Consider the following 13,285-nt stretch of genomic DNA (forward strand, 5'->3'; position numbering starts at 1 on the left):
GCTGTGGTGGGGGCCAGGATCCATGGCCCTTCCTTGGCTATTAATATCAGCCCGCAGCTGTCTGTTTAGCCTTTGCTGGTTAGATTTTATAGGGGGACCCTACATCAATTTTTTTCTGGGGTCCTCCTGTAATCTAGCCATTAAACACTAAGCAAACAGCTGTGAGCTGTTATTGATAGCCAGGGAACATCTTTGGCTAATGGCCTTTTCCCTGGCTAGTAATATCAGCCCCCAGCAGGTGGCTTTCCCTCTGCTGGTTATGAAAATTACGCAGGAGCCCACGCCATTTTTTTAAATTAAATTCATTTTCTTTCATTTACAAGCAATCCCATGCCCACTGTACTTGCTCTTGATGCTACGTAAACTTAACCTGCAGCATGTCAATTTCTGCAGATTTTGACCAATTGAAATGTCTTTACATGTGGTGGATCTACATGTACCATGTACTGACAAAACAAGTGCGACATTAGAATGCAGCATTTTGGACGCAGCGAAAATGCGCTGCGTCCAAAGCGCTGCTAGTTGCTGATTGTGGGGACGTAGTGGCTAACCAAACAGCTGCAAGCGGTTAATTGCCAGGGAACATGTTTGCCTAATGACCCCTTCCTAGGCTAAAAATAGCAGCCCTCATCTGCCCTAGAAATAACACTTCATATTTGAATGATATTAGGGCTAATGGTTTATGGAATTAGGTGTCACCAAGCCCTTGGCTTAGTGATGAAGCGGTGTCAACCAGACGCCCTTATTACTAAACCTGTAAGTTAAGAGTTAAATACACACACACACACACACACACACACACACACACACACACACACACACACACACACACACACACACACACACACACCCCCTGAGAATAAAACACTTTATTTGAAATACAACACACATTCTTTAATTATTTAAATTAACCAATATACTCACCCCAGGTCCGACGGTAATCCAAGGGTTAAAGCGATGCCCCATTTTTCTTTTTAAATATCTTTATTTGGGTCCAAAAAGCATTCATTGCTGTACAAAACGCATTAAAATCGTGGCAAAAAGTGCATTTTTGCTGCCAAGAGATGCAGAAATTTCTGCAACCAGATACTCAACATGTGCACATAGCCTAAGGAAACTTGAACCTGCAAATCACCTGTACTATATTGTGCAATACCACAGTATTTTCAATATAAAAAGTCAGTCTCCTATGAAGGCCCGCCTGCAGCTGGTCTTCACAAGAGCACAGTCATGGCAAGCACCCCACACCACTCACTAGAAGTGTCGCTGAGGTTTGCGGGAGATGCTGGCTATGTAATAAAGCCATAATCTCCTGAGCTGACCTCATATATGAAGAGATATGACCTGACTTTGGACAAAAAATATAAACTGGTAATAAAATGTATAAAAACAGATAATTTTGTTCTTAAACCAAAATCTACAATATGACATTTGAGGAGCTAAAGCTTGTTTTGGGCAGAAGTCTACCATTATGGAGTGCTGTGTGGATTGGGCAGAAGTCTACCATTATGGAGTGCTGTGTGGATTGGGCAGAAGTCTACCATTATGGAGTGCTGTGTGGATTGGGCAGAAGTCTACCATTATGGAGTGCTGTGTGGATTTTATCTACAGTTCCAATCAAAAGTTTAGACCAACCTGTTCATGCAGTAGTTTTACTTATTATTAGAATGTGCACATTGTAGATACAGACTAAAGACAGCAAAACCACTAAAGAACACACACAGTAAACACGTGAAACAAAATGTGTAAAATCCTAGATTCCTCAAAGTACTGCCTTTTTACTCTGATGGTTGTACACTACCTTGGCACTCTCTAAGGCCATGTTCACATATCCAGTATTTGGTGATTTTTTTTTTACCTCAGTATTTGTAAGCCAAAACCAGGAGTGGGTGATAAATACAGAAGTGGTGATGTGTTTCTATTATACTTTTCCTCTGATTATTCCACTCCTGGTTTTGGCTTACAAATACTCAACATGTACACGTGGCATAAAGCGGCTTTACCTGGAATGACTCTCTAACAGATGTTGTAGTAGTTCCCAGAGGTGCTGAGCAATTGTTGGCTGATTTGGCTTCACTCTGCATTCAGCTCGCCCCAATCCATCTCATTTGGGATAATATCGGGGTATGGTGGAGGCAATGTTATCTGAGGCAGCACTTCTTCACTCTTTCTTGGTCACACGGCCCTTGAAGGTGTGTTTTGAGTAATTTGTCCTGTTGCAACACAAATGATGGTGCCACCCAGTGAAAACCAAATAGGATGGCATGCTGTGGTAAATATGCTGGGTAAGTGTTACTTGAATTTGGAATAAATCACCAACCGTATCACTCACCAGCCAAGTACCCCCCTCCCCACCTGCAAACCATCGCATCTCCCCACCATGCTTCATGATGGACACCACACATGTAGAAACCATCCACTCTTCTTTTCTGAGTTTCACTAAGACATGGTGCTTAGTGACAAAAATCTCAACATTTTGATTCTTCAGACCGCAGTACAGATTTCCAGCTGATTTCATGTCCAATCCTTGTGTTACTTGGCCCAAACACGTCTCTTCTTGTTTGCAGTCCTTCTTTGTGAGAAGCAGGCCTTTTTATGGATGAATTTCTGCCCTATCCCCTGGACAGTTGATGTTGAAATGTGTCTGCTCCTTGTTGTCTATATCTTTTATGTTGACTGTTATGTGAGGTGCTGTTTTGCAGTTTTTGAGACTGACATCTCAGATGACCTAAGTCTGCAGCAGAGGTAATTCTTGGATTCCCTTTCTGCGGCAGTCCTCATGACAGCCAGTGTCATCATAGCGTTTGATGGTTTTCATGACTGCAGTTAAGGATACCTTCAAGGATCTAGCATTTTTCCAGATTGTCTGACCTTTAAATTTTTTTTTATTTTTTTTTTCTTAGTCTGGCTTGGAACAGTCCCTTGGAATAGGGCTCAGCATAGTATGGAACTGTGGCTCTGCAATACACATCTGATGGTTGCAAACCCTTTCTGCGCGCAGGTGATTCCACAAATGAACAGTTGACGAGCCATACCTGTTCATTGGAAGTCAGTCGTCTAGATCAGTGTTCCCCCAACTCCAGTCCTCAAGGCCCACCAACAGGTCATGTTTTCAGGATTTCCTTAATTCCATCACCTGTGCAATACTATCACCTGAACAATACTAAGGAAATCCTGAAAACATGACCTGTTGGTGGGCCTTGAGGACTGGAGTTGAGGAACCCTGGTCTAGATGACCACTTGATGAAGCTGCTTGAGTATGCCAAGAGTGTTTAAAGCTGTCATCAGAGTAAAAATGGGGCACTTTGAGGAATCTAGGGTTTACTCCATGTTTGGTTTTGTATCTGTTTTTTGTTTTGTGGTATGTTGCCCACAGTCTGAATCTTCAATGAGAACAAGGAAAACCACTGCATGGACAGGTGTCCAAACTGTTGACCGGAACTGCAAATAAAGGGTAAATTTTACTAAATTATCTATCTGCGGGATCTAATGTACATTGAAGGCCTTTAACGCCGAACAAGGTTGCAATTCTGTTCAATAAACCGTGAATGCTTGTACTTATTGATCGCAAGCTGAGATATTAAATAGGAAGATATTCTAACGCGGGTACACCTGTATGAAATCTAATTTTTTTTTTTCTTTTCTTCTGAATTGTTAGATGGCATAGTTACATTCTTCCAAATATAAAGCTTGTATGAAATTTTGCACAAAAAAAGTGTCTCAAAAATGTTATTTGTTTAATTAAAATGTTTGTCCAGATACTAAAAAGGAATTGCAATGGCATAAAAAGTGTTACTGGCTGATCCTCAGTGATCCCTTTCCAACATTTTGTGGGTCTCTGCTGGCTTCAGTTTCCAGAATTTGGCTAAGGCTATGTTCACACATTGCGTTTTTGATGAATTTATCTATGGGAATTTTTACCTGCGTTTTACAGTACCAGAAAAGCCAGTGAGATTTCAGAAATCTCATGCACACAGCTTGTTTTTTTTTGTCCTCAGTATTTTGTGCAAAACCTTGGGTTTTGCAAAATGCCAAATGTCTCTTATTTCAGCATTTTTCACCCATTGAAGGCAATGGATAGTGGAAAAAACGCGGGTATCAGGTTTTGCTGCGTGGTGTGTGTTTTTTTTTTTTTTTTTATAATGCCAAATATATATATTTACATTACATTTTTTGGCACTAAGCTTTATCAGCATGCACAAGAGACCAATGTATCCTGACAAAAATGCAGTAAAAACACAGCAAAATCTCAGGAAAACCTGCTTTTTTGAGGCAGTAACTTCACTTCCAAGAGAACAGGTTTTGCTGCAGCAAAAATGCAACGTGTGAACATAGCCTTAGGCTTCACTACTAATGTATCAACCAGCAAGTAGAGACCATCTGAAACCTTGGGGAGCATTGGATGACTATCACTATTCGTATCCTGCCATTAAATGCTTGACCACATACAGATGTCTATAAACCTTTATGTAAAATGGGAAAACCCATTTAAAGAAAGGTAACTTTAATTGCTAAGTAGGCTTCCTTTTTTTTCCCTCCTAATTTTGATATATTTTTTTCAGCTGGAGGTTGGTCACTGTGGCAGACTTGAAAAAACTGAAGATCTTTGGCTAAGGGTTCGTAAAGATCATGCCCCACGCCTGGCCCGACTGTCACTGGAAAGCAGATCTCTGCGGGATGTTTTACTATATGGTGAGAGGCCATGGGACTATTTCAACTTTTGGCCTACTAACTCCATACACGGCTAGACAATTATTTATTTGTAAATTTGCATATGACACGTTTTGGCTGCTTTCACACCACTGATGCTCCAGAGCTATGAGGCTATGAGGCTATTTTCATGGGTATTTGTCATCCATTTTTTAAAGGGAATATCATGCGTAACTCAATCTGTCCCTTTTTAGAAAACAGCTCATCACTACTATAGATCTCCAATACTAAAGAAATATTACCCATTATACATGCATATTCCAGATCCACATTACGTACCCTCTTGTGAGTCATTGCTTTGGTTGGTAGATCCTTGCTGCAAATCCTAAATCTGTGACTCCCTGTATAGCCGCACTACTGGCCAGTGGCTATGCCCCTAAATGCACTACAGCCCCATTCACTTGAACTATATTTTTCTTTTTTTTTTTTTTTTTTTTTTTTAAATCTGCAGGCAAGCCTAGACTGGGGCGAGAGCTGGGAAGGGGACAGTATGGTGTGGTCTACTTGTGTGATCATTGGGGAGGACATTTCCCTTGTGCATTGAAGTCTGTTGTACCTCCAGATGAGAAACACTGGAACGACCTTGCTCTGGAATTTCACTACATGCGGTAAGCTGGGTACAACCTTCACATGTAGATAAGCCCATACAAGTTTATGGAACTGATGGAGCAAGGCAAGTACAGTATTCGTCTATCACAGCCATCCAATATGACACAGAACGAATTCCGGTGATTTAAAGGATTTGAAGCACTTGGGCCCCTACGTATTTAGCAGCTATCTATCCTGGAATGTCCCTTTTTAAGCTGTCCTTTTTATTCTAAGGTTCATTATGGTAATGGAGATCAATAATAATTTTTGTTTTATTACTTAGTCCCTATTGAGGGGTGTGAACTTATGATGGGTTTTCCTCAGTGTTCCAGTACGTAGGCATATTATTAAAGTTGGGTTACAAGATGGTGCTGGATTCTTCTGCCATAGCAGTATATTAGCTGTTTGTATGAGTGAGGTCATGGGAACAGGCTTTATAAATGCTGTTATGAGAGACTGATGGCTGTATCTAAATGGTCAAATGCTGGCTATAAAACACAGCTGGCACCTGCTGGGTATGGAGTAGACTCAGATCCTGACTCTCTAAAGCTCCCCAAACGCGACAATGTTAAAAAAAAGATTTCCGTTTTATTCAAAATTAACTTGAAAATTTTACTTGACTGCTAAATATTATATAATTTGCAACCCTTTTATTGTCCTGGAAAAAAATCGTGTTTTTTTTTTTTTTTTTTGTCTCTAATCTTCTAGGTCACTCCCAAAACATGAGCGTCTAGTGGATTTACATGGTTCAGTGATTGATTACAGCTATGGCGGAGGCTCAAATATTGCAGTTTTGCTGATCACAGAACGTCTCCATAGAGACCTCTATGCAGGTCTTAAGGTGAGAGTAGGATTTGTGTGCTACACTTTCCGTCTAGATGGAGCTTGCTTTTGTGAAATGACGTTCAGGCTGAGAGATGGCCATTGAAAGAGACAGAAAAGGTATTCAAATGGACCTGTTAATATATAGGGTGAATTACAAGCAATGTTGCAGAGAGACTTGGAAATGAAGGAGCTATGAGCAATATAATGGTGAGCATGCAGCAAGAAAGCTGGTGTGTGATTAACTCTGATGTGGTGCCAATCCCCGACGTGCGTTTTACCTGCGTGCCTTCATCTGGGGGAGTTTCCCCCAATAAATTAACAGATGTATTATAATACTTTTTCTGCCTCTTTTAGAGACATGGTACTATCCTTTGGATTATATAGATAGATAGATAGATAGATAGATAGAGAGAGAGATTATATATATATATATATATATATTCACTCACTCAGTTACATAATTTTATGCTAGTTCTTTCTGCATGGTTTTTTTTTTTTTTTTCAAATCTAATCTGTACAGGAAATAAAATAATAAATCAGGGGTTGTGTGTATCATTAACAATAAAGACCTAAACCAAATGCAGTACAATAGGGGTTTATGCACATTTATTAATAGTGGCTGCCACACAGGGATTATAAAGGCAAAGCTCTTGGTGAAATTGGGAAGCTGAGAAATTCACAATTCTCAAACTTTCTAGAAGACTCAGGGCACACGCTATATGGTCTCAAATTTATTTGGTTGAGCATTTTTGTGAGTTTTTTTACCTCTGTGTTTGTAAGCCAAAACCAGGCGTGGAACAATCAGAGGAAAAGTATAATAGAAGCACGTCACCACTTCTGGATTTATCACTCATTCCTGGATTTGGCTTACAAATACGGAGGTAAAAAAAATCCCAAAATATTCAATGTGTGCACAAGGCCTAACTGTTTCACTGGTAAGAAAATATGTAATGTGTCTTGCCTTTAACCAACCCCATAGTGACCACCAATATGTCTTTTTACTGACCTGAGATATAAGAGAATAGCATCCATCCTACTGGTAAAAGTGGAGCAGCCGTCAGCTGTACACTATAGCTAAACAATGTCGCTTACTGGGGTGCTTGTTGTCATTTTGATAAAATCACGGTTTTATCTTCTGCAGATCTAGCAGTGCTCTGAATGCTGAGCTCTGTATAACCCCACCCAACCCCCTGATTTTTGTGTAGGGAGAAAGCTGCCAATCTGTGATGGGGCAGGGATATACAGAGCTCATGAATTAGGAGGACTACATGACAGCTGATAAAGTGATTTCATCTGAACTACAGCAAGAAGCCCATCGCTGAATCGGGGTCTCTGTCTCTACATTATGCTGCTCTCCATTAGGTGGCAAAAGGCTATCTGTCACCAGGATTTTGCCACCTAATCTGAGCGTAGCGTAATTTGAAGTGTTAGTCTGAGAAGAAGCATAGTCCCCCTTACAATTTTTTTCTAGATTTCTAGTCATTCTTGACACTTACTGTAATTTGAGAATACCAATTGGTGCTCATTCTTCACCTAGTCCCAATCTCATGCCTTTGTCCCCTATACAGCTCAATGCTACATGCTAGAGAATGAGACCATTTTGAGATGTTTCTTGCATGATTTTTGTTTGAACTATAACCCTAAGCAGCTGCCTGCTCCTTCCTAGCATTTCTCCTGCTATCTTTTCTTCCCAGGCTGGGCTTCCTCTGGAAACACGATTGCAAATTGCCTTAGATGTGGTGGAAGGCATCAGATTTCTACACAGCCAGGGCCTGGTCCACAGAGACATAAAGCTGAAGAATGTTCTGGTAAGAAGCTAGAAGTGCTGACATAATTTAATATTCTATACTGCAGTCTTAATTATTATTTTTTTTCCCTCGGGCCAATGTTAGGCTGGGCTCAGGTGGCCAGATTTCTTGTTCCTTTACAAACTGCAATGGCTGGCCGCACTGCAGGTCTCCTGACCGGAGCTCAACAGCCTCACATATACCTACGATGCTGTTTGGGACAGGAGGCCTGCAGTCCATCTGGGTATTAGTCCATATATAGAACATGAAATGGTCATGTGAGCCTAGCCTACTGAGGATTTTCACAATCATCCATACACATTCCTATAGTACAATGAATATAATCTGCCCACGGCATGGGCGGTCCGGCATCTTGCACAGATGCCATCACGATCTCCGAGAAGAACAGTTGGACAACATTGGTTAGGGTTTCCTCAATTCCTGAACCGGAACCCAACGGATCCAATATACTTCAATGAACAGTGGTAATTACAGAATTACATAGCTTGCTCAGATTAAATATCTAGTTAGCCTGATGGCTCAATAGCCTTTATTCAGTGTCCTGTCTGCTGGATAAATGTGTGCATTTGGTGACCAGATTTAAGATTTAGAAATGGATCAGGTCTTTCATGAGCAGGGCTGTGGAGTCTGTAAGCAAAGCCACCGACTCAGACTCCTCAATTTCCCTGACTTCTGACTCTGACTCCACAGCCCTCCCTCACTACTGAGCGTGTACATAAAGTGCAGCACAGATTCATCTCAACTAAAAGCCCAGATCCTTAGATCAGGAACAGAACGGACATTTATAGGACATTTCATAACTTTCCTAAATTGAACACCTTTGCAGCACATTCTGCATTGTACTACTGAACCAATTTATTATATATTTTAGGAGTCTGCGTTGGTCCATTTTATACCGACTCCATCAAAATGGACTCCGACTCCACAGCCCTGGTCGTGAGGCCAATGGTCGTCTGCATATTATGCACAGTGGCTTAGTGGTTAGCTTGCAGCCTTGCAGCGCTGGGGTCCTGGGCTCAATTCCCGCTAAGAACATCTGCAAGGAGTTAGTATGTTCTCCTCGGGTTTTCTGTGGGTTTCTTCCCACAGTCCTAAGACATACTGATAGGGAATTTAGATTGTGAGCCCCAATAGAGACACCGCTGTAGAATATGATGGCGCTATATAAGCAAAGTGTAATAAATAAAATAATATTGTGCTTTAATACTTTTACAGCTGGATAAACCGAACAGGGCAAAGATAACTGATCTGGGTTTCTGCAAGCCGGAGGCTATGATGTCTGGCAGCATTGTAGGAACTCCTATACATATGGCACCAGAACTCTTTTCAGGTAAACGTTTTTTTCATTTGTATATATGGAAATGTCTTTATGAAATCTTTTTTTTTTTTTTTTTTTTTTTTTTGCTGCAAATGAAGCTAACAATAGGGTTTTATTTTTAAATTGCATATATTATAGAATCCAATGAGATATCACAACAGAAATATCTTGAGTGAGAGTACTAAAAATTGTTTCTGCACCTATCGGGAGGAAAAGGGATCGTCCTTTCTTTCGTTCACAATTCTGAAAGGAAAAGACCATGGATTTAGCCTTCTTCATTATTTATGCGGCATGCTGACAGTCGAGTATTTCCCTTCTCCCATAACCTACAATGGTTATGGCAGCACTCATGCATGGTCGCATCTTTACTTCATCTTCTCTTTAACTAGATGATGACATGGCCATGCAGTGCACCATTAATGGTTACCTATTACCTTGGTCCTACCTGACACGCCACTACTTTCTAACATGGAAAATGCATATGAGCAGCTAACACTGTCAGGCATGGCTGTGACTGTATATTTGTGGGTCGTATATGGACACAAAGCCCAGGGTTGTGCTTTAATTGTATCCTGTAGTACTCCGTGTTATACACTGTATGCAATGTTTTCCCCTGACTTTCATAAGCCAGTTCTATGGAAGTGGTTTCCTATAAATTTACGTGATTCTCTTGATTTTATATTACAATATATTACAATTTTTTACCTTAGAGAATTTGAGTGTTTTCAAAGTCATATTCACATGACGTGTAAAGAAAAGTGGAGTTCAGCAAATGCTTTATATTTTTAGATGTATTCTGCCATGGATTTGTTGAAAGCCATGGCCTTATACCAATGTTGACTGCAAACCAAGTACCCCCAAAAAGGTCGTTTTCAGATATTCCACTGATGGTAATTACTTGTCAATTACTGGCCAATAATGAGCTGTGAAGCCCTGATAACATAATCTGTTGTGGTACATGGTACCTAAAGATCAACTTGCACATTCGCACGAAAGGTGATAGCATAGTATTGGATAACTGATCCGGTGCCAACGATCCCTGAATTCATAAATTAAAATAAATGAGCTGTGGAATCTGGAAAAAGGGATTTACTTAGAGAGAAACGCAATAACTAAATTTGAGAAACTGTGGGTGCTCTGGATTGAGGAAGCAGACATGGCTCCAAGAGAACTTTTTAGATAATGCCCAGAGCTCTAATTTTTAGGAAGAAGGAAGGCTCTGTGTCACACATGCTTTAACCATGTCTACACTGATTAGTTGCCTGGTTCTTTTTCTTCACTAGGAAAGTATGACAATTCAGTGGATGTATATGCATTTGGGATCCTGTTTTGGTATATTTGCTCAGGATCAGTGAAACTTCCAGAAGCCTTTGAAAGATGTGCAAATAAAGATCATCTATGGAATAATGTCAAAAGAGGTAAACTTCTGCTTGCAAAATAAATGTCATCACCATGTAGTATGCATAGGCCTTGCCGGACTCCTTTTGGTGTATGTACATGGGGAGACGATAACCTAGAGAAGATGTAGATTGCACCCCTTTTAGCATATTATAGGATAAATGTATCGCCCTTATTCTCCATCCACAGGTGCCCGTCCTGAGAGGCTTCCCGTATTTGATGATGAGTGTTGGAAGCTAATGGAGGCATGTTGGAATGGAGACCCCTCTCAACGGCCACTTCTGGGTATTGTGCAGCCTATGTTACTGGGTATCAAGGACAGACTTTGCCGCAGCCAGGAATCTAGCAAAAACCTGGAAGATTCAACCTGAAGACACAGCACCTCTGTAGGACTTGTGGATGTTTAGATGCTGCCTATTGACTCCTTGTACAGCAGGAAGGTGAAGGCTGCTTGTATGATCTGGCGTTGGCGTTCCTAGCCCGGTGCATGCTGTCTTACAGTAGAATGAAGCTATAGGATGGGCTACTCCATTTGCACACTTGTAGTCACTTTCTTTACCCTATTGACTCCAGCTGGTGGCTTTTGGGCAAACTTGCAATATCAGCCAGGCTACAATATGAAGGGGTTCTTGTTCATAGGATGTTGGTTCTGTTTACGGTGGGTGCTCGAAAGTTGTTACCATCTCCTGAGCGTGTTTTTATAGTGATTTGATTCTTATACCTTCCATGAAAAATCATTGTGTGGCCTTCCTGATTTAATATTACCAAATCCATTACTAAAACGAACACTATTGACTTGTACCTGAGATGTTCCCTTGAAGGACTATCCTACCTTCCTCCTTTGAAGACAACTTTCTGCCTAATTTGTAAGCCACTCCTCCACTATCGCAGTGCATTGTCCCATACTACACACAGTGGACTGGAAACCTGATTTGGATATTCTTCATTGTTTTCTGCATGCTTTGTGTTCTAGGTGATGCACATTTTAGATGCACTCCTTACTTTTTTTTTTTTTTTAATGTTTATCCAAATATTTTCATTTTAATTAACTTTTTGAAGGAGGGACTGGTATCTCCTCCCGACTAGTTATCCACTAAAACTTATATAATTATTTAAAAGAAAAATACAAAACTAAAAAAAAACCCTAATCATTTATAAAAGTTTTATGCCACATTCTGCTTTGATTCTACAAAGTTTTCAAGATCTACTGGCAATTAATGGAAATCCGCCATCACCTAACCTCTGGATGTGAACAGGTCATGTTTTAATTCATTGACAGCAATTAAATATTTTGATTAATAGGGAAGTGATACACAATTCATACACTGATGAGCTTTATTGACATGCCACCCTACATTTTTTTTATTGGTACATATAAGTATTTTTCAATGAGTTTTTCCCCCACGATGGTTTTAAGCCTTTCACTGTGCACCAAGGATCAGTACCATAGACTTGCTAATGTTTTCTGTGTGTAGTGCATCTGTTTACGTAGTAATGAAACACTATCTACCATGAGCAGTGACCATAGTGTACTGTCCCTTTAATGTACTGTACTTGTATTGCTCCTTTGCATTGTAACATACTTTTTTTTTTTCTTTTCCCTGAGGTAAACCAACATAAGTGAAGTGTATGATATGGCTAATATGGGCTCCTAGTTTTAAGATGTTTATTGGTCTCCAAACTCCGTATATTAATATTTTATTAAAAGTTAAAATAATAAACCGTGCCTTGCGAATGCGTTGTGTTCAGTTTCCACTTCTACCATTTTGTAATGCAGCATTGGTACAGAAGTAATCATGGACTGGAGGGTAGCCACTACCCTTGAGCTTCCGGGTAACATTCTCAGTAAGGGTGCATTCACACTTTGTAGTATAAATCTGCTTCCACATCCCCCTTCCAAAATGTAAGGGGATTCCTAGCAATTTGGGATGCCTCAAAAACATAAGGGGGAGGAATAATTGAACATTTTAAAGGTGTTCTCCAGCCTTATAATATTGATGTACCATTTTAGATGGCAGCAGCTCTCGCTTCTTCCGGGTGTCAATTTTGTCCAAAGGAAGTGAGAAGAAGGCAGCCGCTGATTGACTGCAAGGCACATGTGACATAATGTCAGGCAAGCCCCGGGAGACCAGGCGCCGATTTCGCAGAGTATAGGCTGTTTTTATTTTACACATGGTATTATATAGGAATTGTGAAGGGGTTGGATAAACCCCTTTTAATATTAGATTGATGCGAGTTGGTGGCAGAGCACCTGACACTCCCTGATCAGCTGCGATTATCTCCACCAGTGGCGGCATGTCAATATAGAATGGAGCCGCACAGTACACTTTGGATGCTATAAGGTGGCATGGAACGCTCAAGTGACCTGACAGATTCACTTTAAATTGACAGTCATGATGCAGTGCAACAGCATAAATTAAGGAATCCAGAAAATTTTGATAAGGGGTTAAATTGGTTGTTTGGACTGCCTGTTTGAGATCTCCTTTTAGAATCTGTCACCAGGGTCTTGCTACCCCATCTGAGAGCAGTATCATGTAGGGGCAGAGACCTGGATTCCTGCGACGTGCCACTTACTGGGCTGCGTGTTGTAATTTATTTTTTTTAATTCCAAATCTAAAATCACTTTTTTTTTCTGCAG

At 40.5% G+C, this 13,285-nt stretch overlaps 1 protein-coding gene across 1 annotated transcript in view; it reads left to right on the forward strand.

The window, feature by feature from the left end:
- DSTYK (dual serine/threonine and tyrosine protein kinase) overlaps positions 1-12,373 on the forward strand; it is an 82,787-nt gene extending 70,414 nt beyond the window's left edge. The window contains exons 7-13 of the mRNA XM_073666990.1: positions 4,563-4,692; positions 5,162-5,318; positions 6,007-6,139; positions 7,818-7,931; positions 9,147-9,261; positions 10,533-10,667; positions 10,837-12,373. Of these exons, the coding sequence (XP_073523091.1) occupies positions 4,563-4,692; positions 5,162-5,318; positions 6,007-6,139; positions 7,818-7,931; positions 9,147-9,261; positions 10,533-10,667; positions 10,837-11,018 (966 nt within the window). The 3' untranslated portion in view covers positions 11,019-12,373. The remainder of the gene's footprint in view (positions 1-4,562; positions 4,693-5,161; positions 5,319-6,006; positions 6,140-7,817; positions 7,932-9,146; positions 9,262-10,532; positions 10,668-10,836) is intronic.
- The last annotated feature ends 912 nt before the right edge of the window (positions 12,374-13,285 follow it).

The sequence above is a fragment of the Phyllobates terribilis genome, unplaced genomic scaffold (genome assembly GCF_046119375.1).
Source record: "Phyllobates terribilis strain yellow unplaced genomic scaffold, ASM4611937v1 Scaffold_2__4_contigs__length_985480577, whole genome shotgun sequence".
Lineage (NCBI taxonomy): Eukaryota > Metazoa > Chordata > Amphibia > Anura > Dendrobatidae > Phyllobates > Phyllobates terribilis.